Source organism: Lycium barbarum, chromosome 10 (assembly GCF_019175385.1).
Source record: "Lycium barbarum isolate Lr01 chromosome 10, ASM1917538v2, whole genome shotgun sequence".
Taxonomy (NCBI): Eukaryota; Viridiplantae; Streptophyta; class Magnoliopsida; order Solanales; family Solanaceae; genus Lycium; species Lycium barbarum.
This window is the reverse complement of record NC_083346.1, coordinates 12,133,336-12,153,118: the sequence shown is the minus strand read 5'-3', so window position 1 is coordinate 12,153,118 and position 19,783 is coordinate 12,133,336. Positions and strand designations below refer to the sequence as shown.

General features: G+C 35.9%; 3 protein-coding genes across 3 annotated transcripts; 2 read left to right on the top strand and 1 right to left on the bottom strand.

Moving 5' to 3' along the window:
• The first annotated feature begins 1,119 nt into the window (after positions 1–1,119).
• Positions 1,120–12,564, top strand: LOC132613650 (ACT domain-containing protein ACR12). Its single transcript, XM_060327774.1, has 10 exons — positions 1,120–1,363; positions 6,218–6,269; positions 7,710–7,832; positions 8,637–8,731; positions 9,621–9,705; positions 9,861–9,920; positions 11,350–11,405; positions 11,522–11,627; positions 11,765–11,833; positions 12,240–12,564. The coding sequence occupies exons 1-10, from the start codon at positions 1,215–1,217 to the stop codon at positions 12,300–12,302; spliced, it is 858 nt and encodes a 285-aa protein (XP_060183757.1). The 5' UTR covers positions 1,120–1,214; the 3' UTR covers positions 12,303–12,564.
• Positions 12,565–13,728: 1,164 nt separating this feature from the next.
• On the top strand, positions 13,729–15,237 carry LOC132614737 (germin-like protein subfamily 3 member 2). Its single transcript, XM_060329255.1, has one exon. It carries the CDS (start codon positions 14,017–14,019, stop codon positions 14,653–14,655), a length of 639 nt encoding a protein of 212 aa, XP_060185238.1. The 5' UTR covers positions 13,729–14,016; the 3' UTR covers positions 14,656–15,237.
• Positions 15,238–16,008: 771 nt separating this feature from the next.
• Positions 16,009–19,244, bottom strand: LOC132614736 (protein trichome birefringence-like 36). The gene is made up of 5 exons (XM_060329254.1): positions 18,766–19,244; positions 17,697–17,868; positions 17,372–17,553; positions 17,069–17,227; positions 16,009–16,510 (listed from the first exon to the last, which is right to left on the bottom strand). Exons 1-5 carry the CDS (start codon positions 19,089–19,091, stop codon positions 16,213–16,215), a joined length of 1,137 nt encoding a protein of 378 aa, XP_060185237.1. The 5' UTR covers positions 19,092–19,244; the 3' UTR covers positions 16,009–16,212.
• Between the last annotated feature and the right edge of the window lie 539 nt (positions 19,245–19,783).

Genomic DNA, 19,783 nt, shown 5'->3' with positions numbered 1-19,783 from the left:
TTAAATTTAAAAAAAAAAAAAACAGAAGAATAATAAAAAAGGAGCTGTAATGGGACCCATATGACGTGGCGTCTATAGGCAAGTGGGTCCACACGCTGATGCATACTCGCACCTAAGTTGCTATCCTCGTTCTTAATACCTTGTTTGGATAGTTATCACCCATTGTATTGTATTAATATTTTAATTTTTAAATAAAAAATATTTTGATTCTGCTTGAATCTTATTATACTCTATTCCTTAAATTCATGGTTCTATAATGGTGAAAATTCTTATTTTATGTAACAACAGATTTAATATGATTGCATCTGTATCTTTTTTTAATATTTCATTTTGCCTTTGTTAATTATTTAATATTTTTTTTTACTCTTTATTCTATATTTTTATAATAAATATTTTATTTTTCTTTATCATATTGTAGGTTTATTCTTCAAATTATTGGCGTGTGCTATTTTAAAATGACAAAAATGATATAATCTGTCCAAATAATATTCTATTTGTTAAAATAATACATGTACAAAATCATAAAATTATGAAACATATCTAACAATCATGGAATGATCCAAACAAGCAAATTTCTTAAGAAAATGTTTGGATTAACCTTTTAAAAATAGCTTATAAGGTAAGAGCTTTTAGCTCGTTTTGTATTTTTTGGACATAAAAATAAATGCTTAAAAGCCAGTTTCATTTTTCCAAACATTACAAAAGGTAGAAAAAAGAAAAAGAGTTTAAAAGCCAGAAAACACTTAGCTAGCGTTGGCCTATAGATTTTGGATCAGATTTTAAAAATTTATCTTCAAATATCTATTTGGTCATAGATTTTGGATCAGATTTTTAAACTTTATTTTTTAAAAAACTTCAAGTTCCAATGGATTTTTGGGACTTTCACTCACAAAACTTCAATATTTTTTCAAATAAAATACATGTCCAAACACAATTTAAAAAACTCAAATTTTTAAGTTTCAACTTCAAAATCTATGGCCAAATCAAAGTTTAAAAATAAGCCAAACCAAACAACCTCTAAATAAAAAAGAGCGGTAATGGGACCCATCTGACGTGGCATCTATATTTCATCATTCAAGTGGGGTCCACAACGCTAATGCACACTTGCAGCAAACGTTGCTATCGTAGTTCTTAAAGAAAATTATCTCTAACACCGTTGATCTCTAGAACTCCAGTCACTTCACCGTTGATCTGAAAATCTCTCTCTTTGATTCATGGCTATTGCTAACGCTTTCTTCACTTCACTTCGATCATCGGCGATCTCCGACGCCGATGCCGGCCTCTTCTCTCCGACGCCGATGAACTCCTCTCCCGTCTTTCACGCATTTTCCAGTTCAAACATCAACACTTGTCGCCGGAAAATGTAAGCAACAAACTTAATATTTCTCCTTATTTACTTGTTTACTGATATATGATTCAGTTTAAGTGTATCTGTCTGTGTATTTGTATGAGTGTAAGGTAAATTATAAACAAGTTTTGGTGAATTAAGACTCTCTTCACGTTTCTCCTTATTTCCTGATATACGATTTAGTTTAACTTTTGACGTGACTCTGTGTGTTTATATGAGTATAAGTTTATTAGTTGACGTCTGACGAAACAAGTTTTGGTTAATTAAACCTACTTATAGACTCTCTTCGCTTATTTAATTTAACGTTTCGCCTTATTTCCTTGTTTCCTGATATACATGCAGTTTAAAATTTAGAGTGTTTCTGTGTGTTTATATGAGTATACGTTTGTTAGTTGAAGATCTCGTGTAAAGGTTTGAGCTACATCTTCAAATCTTATTTAGCTGAGAAACGAATTTGGTGAATTAAACCTATTTATAGATTCTCTTCGCTATTTAATTGAGTGAAGTACTGAAATTGCCACTTTTTCGCCTTATTTCCTGATAAACGATTCAGTTCAAACTTGAACGTGTCTCTGTGTGTTTATATTGAGTGTAAGATAAATCAAGTTGAAGATCTCGTGTAAAGTTTAGAGTTACATCTTCATATCTTATTTAGCTGAGAAACGAATTTGGTGAATTAAACCTATTTATAGATTCTCTTCGCTATTTAATTGAGCGAAGTACTGAAATTGCCACTTCTCGTTGGAGAATGTAAGCTGCAGAATTAACATTTCGCCTTATTTCCTTGTGTTTCTCGATATATGATTCAGTTTAAACTCCGCTTGCATTGATGTGGGTAGTTTGGAATGAGAGAAACAAGAGAGCTTTTAAAGGAATAGAGTCAAGTTTTTCTCAATTGAGGAGCAGTCTTCGCTCCCTTATTTTCTTTTGGTGTAATCAGAAAGTTCCTAGTTGTATAGAGGATTGGGTGGAGTTTGTAGAGAATCATATTTTGTAGATTCTTTATCTTTTGGTATATCCCTTGTATACGGCCGTTCTTTGGCCATGTTTATGAATGAAAATACTTTTACTTGATCAAAAAAAAAAAATGATTCAGTTTAAAATGTAAAGTGTTTATGTGTGTTTATATGAGTATAATTAGGTAAACTAAGTTGAAGATCTCGTGTAAAGGTTTGAGCTACATCTTCATATCTTATTTAGCAGACGAAACAAATTTTGGTGAATTAAACCTAACTTAACATTTCTCCTTACTTCCTTGTGTTTCCCGATATACGATTCAGTTTAAATTTTAAAGTGTCTCTGTGTGTTTATATGAGGATAACGAAAAATAAGTTGAAGATCTTCAAATCATATTTAGCTCAGAAACAAGTTTAAGTGAATTAAACCTATTTATGTACTCGATTCGATATTTAATTGAGTGAAGTACTAAAATTGCCACTTTTCGTTGGAGAATGTTTAACATTCGCCTTATTTCCTTTGTTTCCTGATATACGATTCAATTTAAATTTTAAAGTGTCTCTGTGTGTTTATATGAGTATAAGGAAAAATAAGTTGAAAATCTTCAAATCGTATTTAGCTGAGAAACACGTTTAAGTGAATTAAAACCTATTTATACACTCAATTCGCTATTTTACTGTGAAAGTACTGAAATTGCCACTTCTCGTTGGAGAATGTAAGCTACAGACTTAACATTTCTCCTTATTTCCTTGTCTCACTATATACGATTCAGTTTAAATTTTAAAGTGTATCTGTGTGTTTATATGAGTATAATTACGTAATCTAAGGTTAGAGCTACATCTTCAAATCTTGTTTAGCTGAGAAACACGTTTAAGTGAATTAAACCTGTTTATATAGTACTATTCGCTATTTAATTGAGTGAAGTACTGAAATTGCCACTTCTCGTTGGAGAATGTAAGCTATAAGCTTAACATTTCGCCTTATTTCCTTTGTTTCCTGATATATGATTCAGTTTAAACTTTAAAGTGTCTCTGTGTGTTTATAAGGTAAAACTAAGTTGAAGATCTCGTGTAAAAGTTTGTGTTTACCCTTAAAAGGTACAGTTGAATTTGTACAGTGATTTAAAGGACACGTGGATTGATTTGTCTACTTAGCAAGAATAATTAACTAAATAGAATGACAATAACGATTGAAATCAAGCAAAGTGAAATTAATAATTATATTGAAATATCCTGGGCGATGCAGTACAATGATTCCATTGTACAAGAACAAGGGCGACATCCAAAGTTGCAACAACTACAGAGGGATCAAGCTACTAAGTCACACTATGAAAGTGTGGGAAAGGGTGGTGGAGATGAGGGTGAGGAGAGGCGTGTCTATCTCAGAGAACCAGTTTGGATTCATGCCGGGGCGCTCAACTATAGAAGCTATTCATCTTGTACGGAGACTGGTGGAGCAATATAGGGAGAGGAAGAGGGACTTGCACATGGTATTCATCGACCTAGAAAAGGCATACGACAAAGTGCCGAGAGAGGTTCTATGGAGATGCTTGGAGGCTAGAGATGTACCTGTGGCGTACATTAGGGCGATCAAGGACATGTATGATGGGGCCAAGACCAGGGTAAGGACTTTGGGAGGATACTCAGAGCACTTCCCAGTGGTGATGGGGCTGCATCAGGGATCATCTCTTAGCCCATTTTTATTCTCCTTGGTGATCGATGGATTGACGCGGCAAATTCAAGGTGAGGTGCCATGGTGTATGTTATTTGCGGATGACATAGTCCTGATTGACGAGTATCGCAGCGGGGTTAACGCTAAGCTGGAGGTTTGGAGACAAACTCTGGAGTCTATAGGGTTCAAGTTGAGTAGGACCAAGACAGAGTACTTGGAGTGCAAGTTCAGTGATATAGTACAGGAGGCTGACGTGGAAGTGAAGCTTGGCACCCAGGCCATACAGAAGAAAGATAGTTTCAAGTATCTTGGGTCTGTTATACAAGGAAATGGGGAGATTGATGATGACGTCACACATCGTATTGGTGCAGGATGGATGAAATGGAGGCTTGCTTCCGGAGTGTTGTGTGACAAGAAGGTGTCACCGAAACTTAAAGGCAAGTTCTACAAAGTGGTGGTTAGACCAACTATGTTGTATGGGGCGGAGTGTTGGCCAGTCAAGAAATCTCATGTTCAGAAGATGAAAGTGGCGGAAATGAGAATGCTGCGATGGATGTGTGGGCACACTAGGAGTGATAGGATTAGGAATGAAGTCATCCGAGACAAGGTTGGAATAGCCTCAGTGGAAGACAAGATGCGGGAAGCGAGACTGAGATGGTTTGGGCATGTGATGCGGAGAGATGAAAATGCCCCAGTGCGGAGGTGCGAGAGGCTGGCCAGCGACGGTTTCAGAAGAGGTAGAGGTAGGCCGAAGAAGTATTGGGGGAAGTGATTAGACAGGACATGGCGCGTTTTCTGCTTACGGAGGACATGACCTTAGATAAGAGGGTACGGAGGACTCATATTAGGGTAGAAGGATAGTAGGTAGTCGCGTTTATCCTCCCTTAAGAGTAGTTATGTTGTTCTATAGTTTCTTGTCTCTTGATTTCTGCGAGTATCTGTTGGTTTATAATGACTTATTTACTTTCATTGTTTTCATTTTCATAGTTATTTATAACAGTTAATTCTCCTTTTACCATGACTTTCTTGCTTTGTTATTCCTTGCTTTCATATTGTTTTTGATACGCTTGATCATATCTAACCTTTTGTCTTGTCCTTTTTTTTTTTTTTTTTTTTCTCTCTCCTCTCTTGAGCCGAGGGTCTTTCGGAAACAGCCACCCTACCTTTCAAGGTGGGGGTTAGGTCTGCGTACACTCTACCCTCCCCAGACCCCACATAGTGGGATTATACTGGGCTTGTTGTTGTTGTTGTATTGAAATATCCTGGGCATCTTGAGCTCGGAAGGATCTCTCGGTGAAGATGCCTCCGGACCGACTTCGGTCCTTGAAGAACAATATGAATCGTAATGCTTAAAATGAGGAAGAATGCTGGTATTTTGCTAAGTGTGTTAAGCGTAAAATGTTAAACAGGAAATTGGATGCCCTTCCAGCATGAGGGTTGGGCTCCTTTTATAGGGGTGAATTCAAGGATTCATGGCCGTGAATCACTTTTTCATAATTTACATTGAATGAGCAATAAATGGCATTTAATTACAAAGGAGTAACGTCTGGCACCGTATCCGGAATGGATAAGTAACGGTTGAAGGTACTAATTGCTCTTCCCTCTATGTTGTTCTTTGTCCGGTCTTGTGTCTCCGGGGTGACTCGAGTCGATATTCTCCGGATCTTATCCTAGTCGAATCCGCAATTGTTCTGACTTGCCACGTGTCACCATCTACCGGCGACGTGTCATGTCGGTTTTCACCCTATACAGTTTGAGCTACATCTTCACATCTGATTTAGCTGAGAAACAAGTTTTGGTGAATTAAACCTACTTATAGACTCTCTTCGCTATTTAGATTTACATTTCTCCTTATTTCCTTGTTTCCTGATATACGATTCAGTTTATACTTTAAAGTGTTTCTGTGTGTTTATATGAGTATAAGTTTATTAGTTGAAGATCTCGTATAAAGGTTTGAGCTACACCTTCAAATCTTATTTAGCTGAGAAAAGAATTTGAAGCATTTGGTGAATTAAACGTATTTATAGATTCTCTTTGCTTTAATTGAGGAAGTACTGAAATTACTACTTGATTTGGTTTCTAAGGAATCATTCGACTGTTTAATTTTTGGTATCTAGAGTAGGCGTGAATGGTCCTTTTTTATTTTGATTAGTGGAACCATGGAAGCGAATGATTTTCAGTTATTTAAGTAATTGAATATATTTCTGATTGGTTATCTGACAAATTTTAGCTGCTTTGCAGGTATACTGTTTCTTGCACTCTTGATAGTGTTGATAGTTGGTCACCAGCATTAGTGAGTTTTGATTATATCTCTTTTGTAGCTAGTTTATGCTAGATATTCATACTGTGATGTGTTAAACTGATTGCTTGAACGGCTCAATCTTTCCTATAAATAAGTATGTGAATCCTGTTTTGTGCATCTTTTCTCATTTGGATAAATTATGTGCATGTTTTTCCTCATGTAGATGTAATTTAATTAATTATTTCTTCGAATTTGACTTCTCCGTTTACTGGTTTTCATAGACTGTTCTGGAAATAGTTGAAGTACGTTCTGTCTCAGGCTCTCAGCCTCTCAGGGGCTGTGTTGGGAAGCTCTTAAAGCAGTCAGGAATTTATCCTAGTCCTCAAGGACCTAGCGAATTTAGGAATTTTTGTACTTTACTTAACTGCACGTTGTTGAGGCTTTTAAGTAATAAATCAAATGAAACATCTCCAAATCTTCTATATCTCATAAATCACATTTTGAGTTTTTAGATACTTGTGAAAATCAAAACAAAAACATAGTTGATGCATTTCCAGAGGGATGATACTTATTCAGAGAAAAAGGGGAAGCGTGTTGTTAGGTGGTAGTTGTTTGACATTCCCTTACATTTGTTAAAATGCACGGCCTTCCGAAGTTGCAACTTGGCGGCTGAAGATAAGTAACAGCCATTTAACAAGGAAACTGCTGCTTTTTGTCATGGTGTTTGTTACCTTTGACTAAAAAAAAATAAAAAATTGAATGTTCAATCAAATTATAATGGCTGATGGAGGATAGTTTAAATGTAGAAACAATAGCAAGCCATTCATCTATATAAGATTAAAAAAGAAACTAAACTATTCCCTCCGTCCCAATTTGTTTGACACTTTTCGCTTTTCGAGAGTCAAACTTCTTAATTTTGACTGTGTGTTTGAACATAGAATCTTTAAATTTTTCGAAATAAAATTTACATATTTAGAAACTACGTAAAAAGTACTATAAGTCACCATAATTAATATTTTAAAATATTTAAAAGACATTAAAAAATTAGAGTCAAAGAACAACTCGGTTGACTCTTGATAAGCGAAAAGTGTCAAATAATTTGGGACGGAGGGAGTACAAGTTTTAACCTGACAATGGCTTCGAGTTTTTCGTTTGTATACCAGCACCATAATTTAGTGATTTCCTGTAAACTTGCAGCAAATGTTAGTAACATCACTATTTGTTGGAAATCTAATCATATTGTGGGGTGTGAAATCATTTAGAAATGGTAACACTAATTTTCTTATTTGATAAATTCCTTAAAAAGAAGACGCAAAGTTATATGCTATTATAGTTTTACTGAATATGCATAATCATGAATGGGGAAAAAAAAGAAATGCAGAGATTTGAAAATCTCCTTTTTCTCCAATCACGAGCATCTTTTTTTTTTTTTTTTTTTACTTTTGCGACATTTTGCCAGATCATGATAGTGACTATATATTTTCCTCTCAGAAAGACGAGGAGGAGTCTGTTTCTGTTCCTTTGCCAGTTGTTCAGATAATTCAAGATCCCGAATGCGATGCAACCACTGTGGAAATTAGCTTTGGTGATCGGCTAGGTCTTCTCATTGACACGGTGAATTCTTTGAACCACCATTCCTAGGCCTGTGCATGCCAACGTGCACTTGCATGTTTTTGTTTGCTTCCATATAAATGGGATTTTGTGAAGGTTATACATAATTTTGAGGGAGGGGGGGGGGGGGGGGGATACGATATACAACCACGGGAATCTGGTCTTCCTTGTCTTAACCATTTCCACTTGTACAAACGTCATATACAAGTACAACAATGGGAATCTGGTCTTCCTTATTGTCATAACCATTTCAGCTTGTAACATTCGTTGTATGTTGGATCCCATATCCGTTATGTTAAGAATGCTCCGAGAGATATCATTTTCTGTTGAGATACTTTCTCCAATGACAAGCACTATATATATTTTTTTAAAACAATTGTTTTACTCCTTTTGGTTTCTGGTTTGTGTATTTGTTTACTGGCTACTATCGGTTTTTAACTTTTTATCATGACGGTCGTGCTCGTATTGGACCTGGCCGTGCCCTTTTGGGCTGATCAGGCTCATGCGATGCCGACGTCAATGAGGAATGCCCTTATCAAAAAAAAAAAAAAAGTTTTTAACTTTTTATCGGATAGAAGTTTATCATGATTGGCAATACTTGCCTTATGCATTTTATACACGAGGGGAGAAGAGATTTGGTGGTTAACTATTTAGATTAGACTTATCTGCTTGCCTATCACTATTGGTAAATCCATACATATTTTCATGGACTATCTCCTTTTCCTGGGTCTAGTGCTTTTTGTATTTGCTGTCTTGACTTCTCCTCAAGTATACATAGCCAACTAGTTGATCTTGTATGTTGCGCAGATGAAGGCACTCAAAGACTTGGGCTTGGATGTTGTGAAAGGAATTGTTACGACCCAGGATTCAGTGAAAAAGACAAAGTTTCTCATTACGCGACTGTAAGTGTGTAGATTAACTTTTACTCCATTGAATATTTGCATTGGCATGCTACTACATGGAGCCAGGTTTTCTGAATTTTTTAGTAGTTTATGATTTATATCCTTTCGTCAATTGTTTATAAGAAAAGATCATTGCTAATCATTTTGGCTATTTGTTCTTTTCTTCACAAGTCCGCAAATTTTGAGCATTAATTAGTATGGTCTGCATGAAAGTTACGTGACGAAAGCCATTTTGCAAATTGTTCCTTTTTATCGATTTATTGCTTGATTTGATACTCATTGATGCTGAATCTTCTCTATAGTACTCCCATGTTGAGAAATATATGGATAATGCAAGTCAAATTAGCCGAATTAGAGCAATGATGTTGAATTACATGTTGCATATTTTCAAGGTTGCATAGCCGAAACCCTAATGGTAGTGGAGCACAGTGGCGGAGCCAGGATTTGCGATAAGGGGGTTCAAAATATGAAGAAGTAAACACTCGAAGAAGCCAAGGGGGTTCAACATCTACTATATATACATAAAAAATAATTTTAATCATGTGTAAATAGTGTAATTTTCGGCCGAAAGGGGTTCGGACCCTTAGCCGTGTGTGGCTCCGCCTCTGGTGGAGCAGGGGTAGGTACGCCTGTAAAATGATTTACCTGTAGCATGTATGTCTTGTTATGAAATGATACAGAAATGGAGGATGTCCAATAGCATGCTGTGATGACTACTTGTAATTTTACTCCAAATGTGTTCATCTTCATATCTATTTTCTATGAGAAAGACCTCAGGTGTTACTCCATAAATTCCCTCTATGTCCAGTTAATGATATCCCTCCATGTCTGTCTTTTGGCATATGCCGTCATATTTTTTTACTTAAATGCCATTGAATTTGCTCTCCAGGGATACTGGGCGCAAAGTTGAGGATCCTGATTTATTGGAGAACATCCGTTTGACCATAATCAGCAACCTTATCAAGTATCACCCAGTATGTAAACTTCCCATATATAATCCCTAGAAACATCTAGAACCTATACATGCCATTCTGATTGATCTATCCTGTGATAGAATAAAATGTTCATGTTTTTGTATTCCTTAGTGTTTTACTGCAACCCTTAAAGTAGAATCTTTTATGTTAATCAGGAGTCCAGCGAGCGGCTTGCTATGGGTGAGGCTTTTGGAATTAAAGCACCAGAAAAGAAGGTGAAACATTCAGATAATTTAGTTGTTTCCTCTCTTCATCCCAGTGCCTCCACGTCGATACAAAAATTATGCGTCAATCCTAAGCTAGTTAGGGTCGGATATATGAACTTGTTTGGACCTATTTCGACATCAACATGCTCAAAAATTTCAAGTATTTTACAGCTATTCTTGATATAGATGTTTTTGATATTTGTAAATAGTTTGTTAATGAACTACTATTATTACTACTAATACTACTACTCCTATTACTACTAATACTACTACTACTACTATAACTATAATTATCAATATTATTATTATTATTATTTACTTGTTTATTATTATTATTATTATTATTTCTTATATGGTGGTGGCGGTAGCAATCTAAATAAACAATTTTGCCACTTCCCTATGCCCCTTCAAACGCATGTGTTCTGCTTTTGGTTCTATGGTTTGGATGAATGAAGGAGATGGCACTTCATCATTTTCACTATCTTCGAGAGTTCATGATAACTGTTGTTTCCCTTTTGAAGTCAAATAGAAATAAACAATTTTTTCACTTCCCTATACCCCTTCAAAAGCACGTGTTCTGCTTTTGGTTCTATGGTTTGGATGAATGAAGGAGATGGCACTTCATCATTCTCACTATCTTCTAGAGTTCATGATAACTGTTGTTTCCCTTTTGAAGTCAAATGTTGCACTTGAAAAGGGGTGTGCATATCGAGAAGCTTTGGTTTGTTGATAAACTTTTAAATGCGTGTCATCAATGGAAGTACATATTTGGGAGAAATGGATGGAAAAGCAACGGGCAATGTGAAGGTTGTGAAAATATTTTGTGATGTCTTGGTAAGACCGTAGTTTTTTCTTATCCATCTGTGGGTTTCAGTTCCTGGTGCTATTAGGTGGCTTCCCATGGAATCTGGTACATCTTTTTTTCAGAATGGGAAGAGTCCCATAGAAATCTCAACATTTTATTTGTCATGCATCCTACTTATAAATCATAGTAAGTGGATTCTGATGGAAAATCAAGGAGCAGCCTGAACTTGAAGTAAAGCTCCGGTGTCGTGGGTTGAACTTAAAACATTTTCTTCTTATTGTTCTTTCTTGGGGTGGCACACTGTATCAGTAGTTGTCATTTCACTGAGAGTTTTTAAAATCTGCTTGCATGTTCTTTGACGGAAAGCTATGACTAAATAGGGCACTTTACCCTCTATACAATTTGCTGCTTGTCCTTATGATGTTTTTGTCATTGTCAATACTTAAATAGAGGGCATATGTTATAATTGTAACTTCCTTGGGGGAATGCTTGCTTTTATTGTGCTCTAGGTGGAAATTAATGACTTTGAACGCTTTAAAGATTTCCTTCAATACCAATGCATTTTGTTGCCCTTGGTAATTTCTCTTCAACCTTTTCGAGTGTTCCTAATAAACTTGTATTGCTCCATGGCAGCCTGATGTTGATATTGCGACTCATATCCATGTCAAAGATGATGGACCTAAGAGGAGGTAGCATCTTATGGCAGCTGTTTTCATTACCTCTTCTCAATTAGTTTAATGTTGATGAGCATTTGAAACTGGTGATGCAACACATACTGACTTGCCTGTTCTTGTGGTTATTTCAGTATGCTGTATCTTGAAACAGCTGATCGATCTGGTTTGCTGATTCAAGTCGTCAAAATAATGGCTGATATTAACATTGATGTTGAATCAGCAGAGATTGATACAGAAGTAAGCTTCTTCCGTTCCCCATATCGTGCAGAAGTGTATCTTACATTCGCTATCCAAAAAAGAAATGTACCTTACATTCTTCCATGTTATTTTCCTTATCTTTAATTTTCCCTCACTTCACTTTTGAAAATGTATAGGGTCTAATTGCGAAGGACAAGTTCTATGTCAGTTACGGAGGGGCAGCATTAAATAGTTCTTTGTCTCAGGTAACATACAGTTATGAAGTGTTTCCTACAATCATAGCAGTGTTTCTTTACTGGGGTATCTTTTCATGGTTTATAACTAAGACCTTTGATAAAGCAGTGTAACTTAAAACTAAATATCGTCCATTTCCCTTCATTTTTTTTTTCCTGTTGCTAATGTCTTTCTTATATGTCAAGTGGTCAGTGGTCAACATTGTAAACATGGGGAAAGCTATGGTTAATTGATGTAGCTAAAACAAAAATGCTAATAAGGTTTGACTGGGGTATAGGAGTAAGTAAAACCTGGAGATTATACCGAGCAGTTAAACGATTTAACCTTTTCATTGGTTGTGCTAACAATTTCTCTGAGTCTTTCTTATCATAGCGCTGTCCTCTTTCGCTATCTCTAAGTCCATCTTTGAACCTGCAGGTGCTTGTAAACTGCCTGCGCTACTTCCTTAGGAGGCCTGAAACAGATGAAGATAGTTACTAACTAGCGAGCATCCTCGTATGTACACTTATATGTATAACCTTGTCTGCTAATCAATGCAAGGGCTTGAGTCATTTTCATTGTCATGTAACATATTATGTCCGTTTTCTAATTGAGTCGTAATATAGATGCAAGATCTGTCTCTTCCTTTACGTCATGAATAAACGGAACAAACTGACAGGACTACTAATGTCATGTAGAATGTGCACAATTTCTTACGATTGTCAGTCTATTGAATGCAAAAAGCATTGTAGCGGAGTCAGTACACGCAGTAGTATTTTGTTGCTTAATAGTTCATAAACTCAATTAGAGTAAGCAGTTTGTTGCTTAATAGTTCACAATCTCGATAAGAGTGAGTAGTGGAAACACTGTGATTTCTTCACATGAATTACTGGGACGACCGGTTGTTGTCAAGTTACTTGTTTAAAGCGCACAGTCAATCCGGATACAATCGAATTATCGAAACTTCATAGTGACGTCTGGTCTCACCAGCCTCGTGCAGGAGTGGTTGTTGTCATTATTGGCCTGAAAAGTAAAAAGCCACTTTATGTGGCATTGTTTACAAGGATATTGCTTCCTTTTTTCATTTTTAGGGTAAGACTAATTACTAAAGAAAATGATAATAAGTAAGAAATATTTTGGAACATGTGAGGAGCTGTGGGAATTGAACACATCACATGTCTTGTATGATAAACTCAATCGATGTGGCAGAGTTAAGCTAGTACGGATCAAACTTACTCACTTCGACTCGAATTATATCAAGTTGAAATTTTTCTGAAACACATTGTGAACTGACCTTAAAATTCTAATCTGCGGTTAACTCTAATGCTGCAAGATCAACGCAACAACAATCTAAATCCATACTACAGTAAATCACTCACTTGTAATGAAATCACAATTTTTGCTTGGAGCACTACCATGCGCTAAACATGATAGAAGAAAGCAAAAGGTCAAAAGTGACCAGCTAGATGGAAGGAGTTTTAGAGGGGGAGGGGTGGAATGTATCCACCTGAACCATTATACAGTTGTTAGTACTGATGGTCATCCAGTCCACTAACAGAAATTTCTGAACAATGACTTTGGTCCCCCTTAGATATTTGTTAAACCATCATGCCCTAAGTCTTTGGCGTATCTCTGATGAAGCAAAATAACTGATACCCGATGAAATAATCGAGCTATGTACAAGTTGGCTAACATCATGTTATAGAAAAAAGAAAACAAAAATAATGTCCATCATGTAGCATTATCATTTGTTATCAGTTTCTTTTGCCTTTTGGGGTTGGTGAGTTGTGACAATATGGCTACATTATTTTCACTTATCTTATAATATAAGAATAAAATACTAGTTCTTTATCCTGGGGACCTTATTTTAAAATCATCACCTTCTGCCATTATCTTGCAAGAAGACGAGAGCAGAAGCATGGCAAAGCACTAATCCTCCATATCTTAATTCTCAAGCAAAAAGCCTTGCTTGTGGAGCACATCACTGTCCTCAATAATTACTCATTTACTATAAAAAGAAATCTTTTCTCAGTTCAAATTCCATATATATATTTCTCAACAGTAGACCAGTTGTTGAATAGAATCATTCACTAGGTTTCATTTTTCTTTGCTATTATATATTTTGGTTTGTCTAGATTAATCAGGGTTGAAAGTTGAAACCATAGTCTCTTTTAAAATTTCCAGCTTTTTCATTCTTGAATATTGATCCTAGACAATGATTCCTTCTCAAATGATAGTTTTTCTCGTTATTTTTCTTCAAAACTATATAGGCCTAGCATATGATTCTGATCCGGTTAATGACTATTGTATACCAAGGCAAGAATTCTCTTCAATCTTCCTTTCTTGCAAGAATTCATCGTTGGTCACAGTCGAAGATTTTATCTATTCAGGTATTAAAGATCCCGGGAACTTTAAACACACTGGATTTTCATCCATCCCAGTTAGCTCCACTGTCTTTCCTGGACTGAACACATTAGGCATGTCATTTGTGCGCGCTGATTTTGACGTTGGTGGTTTCAACGTGCCACATTTTCATCCAAGAGCAACAGAGACTGCATTCGTGCTCGAAGGGAAAATCTATTCGGGGTTTGTTGATTCGGGAAACAGAGTTTTTGCTAAAGTTCTTGAGAAAGGAGAAGTTATGGTGTTTCCAAAAGGTTTAGTTCACTTCCAGATGAATGTTGGCGACTTGCCAGCAACTATTTTGGGAAGTTTTAACAGCCAAAATCCCGGATTAGTAAAAATCCCATCTGCTCTTTTTGGAACAGGAATCAAAGAGGAGCTGTTGATGAAGGCTTTTGGATTGAGTGACAAGGAAATTGCTAAATTGAGGAAGAAGTTTGTTCCTCAATAACCGGGAGATAGGCGGATTTAGGATTTGAAGTCTATGGGTTCCGACAGGCTACAGTAATCTCAAATTAATTTACAGTGATAACTGGTGTTCACAATCAAATATTTATAACTTTTTAATGAAATTTCAATACATACACAGGCTATGAGCAAAAGCTATTGGATTCCCAGGAAACCGCACCTAAAGCTCTGGATCCGCCCGGGTAGATAATAGGAATATTTGTAGTTTCTGTGTTTCATCTCTTTTCTTTCTGTATTTCAGCAATGCAACTAGATTACCTTAGTTCCAAAAAGATGCAGCATAGTTCTAAAGGTTGCAAATTGCAACAGAAGCATACTGAGAATTGGTTTAGAAAAATGGAAATTTCTCAAGTTCTGATGATGAAGAAGCAGAAATTCACGATTCATATGTAGGTGAAAAATGTTTCTTGAAATTGATTAGTTTAGGACGAAACTGTTCTACGAGATCCTAGAAAAGAGTACGAAATGTAGGCATTTCATTCTTTTATAACAGAATTTATGAAGTATTTTTTGTTGTATTCCAGTATTTTTGGTCATAATCTTGTCTACATCAGAATGTGAAAAAATCAAGGGAAGGACCATCGTTTCAAAAGAAAAAAGCTAAAAGGGTAAAAGCAAGCATGCTGCTGTCATATTGATAGACCCCATCATTTGACCAATGTTAGAGCTGTTAAAGTTTCTTCCCCACAAGTGAAGAAATGATGAAATATTTATGGTCTGGATAAAATTGGAAAATCAGCCCATCAGTTTGTATATACAAAACTACTTGGATTTCATGAACTGGTTTTCTTAAAGGCGCATCTTAGGCACGCTTAAGCCTTGAAGGTGTGTGCTTCGTCTCGCTTAAGCAGCTTTAGTGGCACCAATGCTTATCGCCAGTTCGGCCAAGCTTCTGGGAAGCCAAGAGTGCTTATTTTCTTCAAAAAGTGCTTATTTTAGAAAGTTCGGTGTTCGACCAAGCTTTTGCAGAAAAAATAAGCGTTTTTTAGCAGTAGCAGAAGTTGTTTTTCAAAAGCTAGAAATAGTAGCTTTTTTCCCAAAACCACTTTTAGAACATTGGCCAAACACAAATTATTGCTCTAATATTGGCAAAAGTTTTTTTCAAATTAATTTGTCAAACACAAACGGCTACTCTCCAAAAGTACTTTTTCGAAAAGAACTTCCGACAAAAAACACTTTCCAAAATAAGCAGATCTTGGAAGCTTAGGCCAAACATTTTAAAAGGTGCGTGGTTCCTCGCCTGCGGGCTTTGTTTTGAAGACAGCGCCAGAATAATAAATGTTTCACCTACCTAATACACTTTGGAGCTTTTCTTCACTTTTCACCTTAGATAAAATTTGGACTAACACAGTATCTCACATTCAGAATCAGAAGCATCAGTTGTTTACAAAGGATCCTTGTGATACAACATTAAACAGTCAGCCTTAGAGTACAGTGCTGGAAAATTAAGCAAGAATAAAAAGGAACAACTCAAGATTGAAAATAAGCCATCTTGACGATGACCTCCTAAGCTATACGTACCAATACCATATCTTACTAGCTAGAGCATGACATTCAGCATTTCGTTCCAAGTATCGGGTACTCCAGGAAGGCACCAATGGCTACAATCAGATTTATAGTCTCCTAAGTGCTGCTTACCTGTTTGGCTAACAAACTTATTATAGACAGAAGGATGTCCGTCTCTTCGAAGAGCTGTCATTGTTGTTATATCCTGGAATGATACAGGAAAACTCATTCTTCTTAAAACCTCTTTTAGCACTAGCAGTGGTTCTGGTACATGCGGATGGCTAAAGGACTCCAGAGGCTCCCTCTGGTTGAAGCATTTCCATCCATTTTCCCTAACGAATCATAGTAAAAGAGATGAAATCAAAAACTTCATAATTGAAATTAAAAACACATTCTATTGTGAAGCAATGTGGTGCTCCGTCCATTCAGACGCGGATCCAGAATTTGAATTATATGGGTTCAATCTTTAAGGTTCTTAGTAATGAACCAATTGTATTTTTTATATTATGGGTTCAGACCTACTATTTATTGCAATTTAAATGAATTCTTATATACAAATTTATGCTCCGCGTCAAAAGTACTAGATTCAGATGAAATGAGTGTTGCATCCGCCACTGCGTCTATTCCATTTATATGACATTCTTTCCTTTTTAGTTTGTTCCAAAAAGGATGACACCTTTCTAAATTCGGAAACTTTTCAACTTTAATCTTCTCATTTTACCCTTAGTGACATGCTCTTATAGTCATAGAAATGTCATAACATGTTTAAGACCACACGTTCTAAGGGTACTTTTAGTATGAGCCAGAAGTTTTTTTTTTTTCCGTTCTTATAGTTCATGCTCAGTCAAATACCGTCATATGAAAATAGAGGGAGGAATTAAGATGAGTACCTGTTATGTCGAGGTGACATGCTTCTGAACAAAACTCGAGTTTTTCGGGGATCAAGATTCAAGTCTACCCATTTAGCCCATGTCATAAGTCCTTTCTCATAGGCAACCATCGGGTTCATGTTTCTATAAAAATTGTTTCCTTCCATGATCAAATCCCACCTGAGGTTCAGTTAAATGGTTCAATAAGACTCTATATTTCATGACCTCATAAAGAAATTCCCTTCATATTTATACTAATTTTTCTAGTATATTCAAAAATCATATGAGAGAAGAAAGGGTAAAAGAAAACGAAATTTATCTTACGAACTATATTTATCAGAGTGAGTCCACCAATGAGCTGAATCAAAAACAAGAACATCAGCTCCTCTCCAATACTTTGCATTCTCTTCAATCATGTCCAAATGCAATATTCTCTTGTTTTCTGGTCCTTTCTTCAGTTCCACCAAGAAAGGAGCCCAGCAGAATTCTATTGTTGTCTCAAAATCCTTCAAAACACCATTCAACCATATCAGTTAGCTAAGTTTAAATTTTTGGTACGTTTATCAGTTACGAAAGAGTTTAAATTCTATACACTGCCAATGTAAAAGAATTTTACTATTATCGGAGAGCTAGAAGTAAACACTCTCACCATAGCATGGAAGGCCATAGTAGGGCCAACATAGGTTACTGTTTTTCTAGCCATAGGGATAACAGATTGAACTAGACAAACAAGAGATTCCCATTGATTCCTCATTATAGAATCACCCACAAGCATTATTCTCTTCTTCCTCATCCTTCCAAGAAATTCCAATGCATTAAACCTACATTCATCCAAGAAAGTTAGACCATCATATGGATATTTTCCGAAAATTCAAAGAACAGTCCGGTGCACTAAGCTCCCGAAATTCTTAATTTTATCCTCCTTCATACTTCAGGTCATTCATACCTTCACGATTCGCAAATTGTCTCGTATACGGACTTGATTTTAACAAAGCTCCCAACTTAAACTGGGTGAATTTTACGTGACAGAATACTTCGAGTAAAATGTTCAAATTTGGTCCTCTACTTTTGAGTAATGGTTTTATACTACCTATTGTTATACTTCAGGTTGGAGCTCGGTTAGTGCCAAGGGCAAATACGAGACAATTTGACAACAACAAAGGTATTTTAAAAGGCAGTCCGGTGAACAAAACATCCTGCATTCATGCAGAACACCCCATGTGGGTGTAATGAAGACAGTCTACCGTGAAGCAAGCTCAGTAGCCAATTTCACAGCTCACACCTGTGACCCATGGGTCACACGGAGACAACTTTAATATTGCTCCGAAGCTCCTTTTAAGATCCCAAAGTTTAAAGAAGATTAGAATTAAGATACCCCTTCGTCTCAAAATATTTGTCAGTGATTTTTAAAAATAATTGTCTCAAATTATTTATCTTCTTAGAAGTTCAAAACGAAATTAATTTTTTTCCCATTTTACCCTTAGTACTAATTAATTTTCGAAGACTACAAACACCTCAATTACGAAGAGATAACGCATAAACAAAGTAAATATTCAATTAAGAGAGATTATTATATCTTAAGACATAAATAAGGTTAAAACAGTAAAAAAAAAAATCTAATTAATGTTTTTTTAAGCAGCTAAGTAAAAGAGAAACACGACAAATAATCTGAGACAGAGGGAGTATTTCTTAAATGGGTAACTAAAACATTAAAATACCTGGGAATGTCACAACCATGGGGTTTCCACCTCCACTTTTCATAGTCAGAATCAGGACGGCCATTCTTGGTACAAGTTACAGCAGTACTAAGATAAGGACAGCTCGAATCATAAAGAGGATAAGATTGGTCAAAAACCCATTTGCCAGAAGTTAAATCACATTTTCTCATAGCAGAATGCCGGTTATGAAACATAGAAATTTCATCATCATTGTCATCTAACCATGTAAGTTCCTCCAACGCATACTGTGCTAAAATCCCAGAAAAAAAGCTCAAAACAAGAACAAGAAACAACAAAAGGAGTAGTAACAATGAATTCTTTGCCATGACTTTGCATGCAAAGTGTGGGTTTTTGGAGTGATGGCTAAAGTAAATTAAAGAAGGGGTACTCTTATCTATGGAGTTTTATTAGCTTTCTTGAAAAAGTTGACAAAATGAGTTCTATTTTCGCCATGACTGGCGGGGTGAATGGGCCATATGGCCATGTGGTAACCAACTTTTTTTACTCCCTATAGTCATAAATGATTACCATTGTTTCTAGAATAAGCAGGAGTAGTTAAGATGTCAAAATTCAAATGATCGATGTTTATGTCCTATGTCCATAATGGGTTCTGCCTTTTTTGTTTCTTTTTGTCTAACTTTTATATCTCGAAATCCGAATAGATTCCTCATTTTTGTGCATTTATGAAGGTCTTAATCTATCTTATTCAAATTTTAATCGTTAAATTGGTTTGATTTTAGGCATGAATCTTAATTTTTCAACTCTAAACTATTAAATTTTTTTTACATATTATACAACCACGTAATGAATAGTATGATTTATTAAGATATAATCTTAATGTCATTAAGATATCTATTCATTGAAATTTTTATAAGGATGATAGTTCAACACTAGTCGATTAACTTTCACCGCTAACCGTTGGTGTCCACCATTATCAGCCATATCGGCCATCGCTTGTCAACTACCACCATCCATCAACCAGAATTGTCATCACTATCATCAATTATCATAGTCAACT

Coding starts and splice junctions, on each gene's coding strand:
- LOC132614736 (XM_060329254.1), bottom strand. CDS start 19,091: ATGGCAAAGAATTCATTGTTACTACTCCTTTTGTTGTTTCTTGTTCTT. Junction 17,554..17,696: donor CTATGGCCTTCCATGCTATG/GTGAGAGTGTTT, acceptor GGTGTTTTGAAG/GATTTTGAGACAACAATAGA. Junction 17,228..17,371: donor CACTCTGATAAATATAGTTC/GTAAGATAAATT, acceptor ACTGAACCTCAG/GTGGGATTTGATCATGGAAG.
- LOC132614737 (XM_060329255.1), top strand. CDS start 14,017: ATGATTCCTTCTCAAATGATAGTTTTTCTCGTTATTTTTCTTCAAAAC.
- LOC132613650 (XM_060327774.1), top strand. CDS start 1,215: ATGGCTATTGCTAACGCTTTCTTCACTTCACTTCGATCATCGGCGATC. Junction 9,706..9,860: donor ACCTTATCAAGTATCACCCA/GTATGTAAACTT, acceptor TATGTTAATCAG/GAGTCCAGCGAGCGGCTTGC. Junction 11,628..11,764: donor CAGCAGAGATTGATACAGAA/GTAAGCTTCTTC, acceptor GAAAATGTATAG/GGTCTAATTGCGAAGGACAA.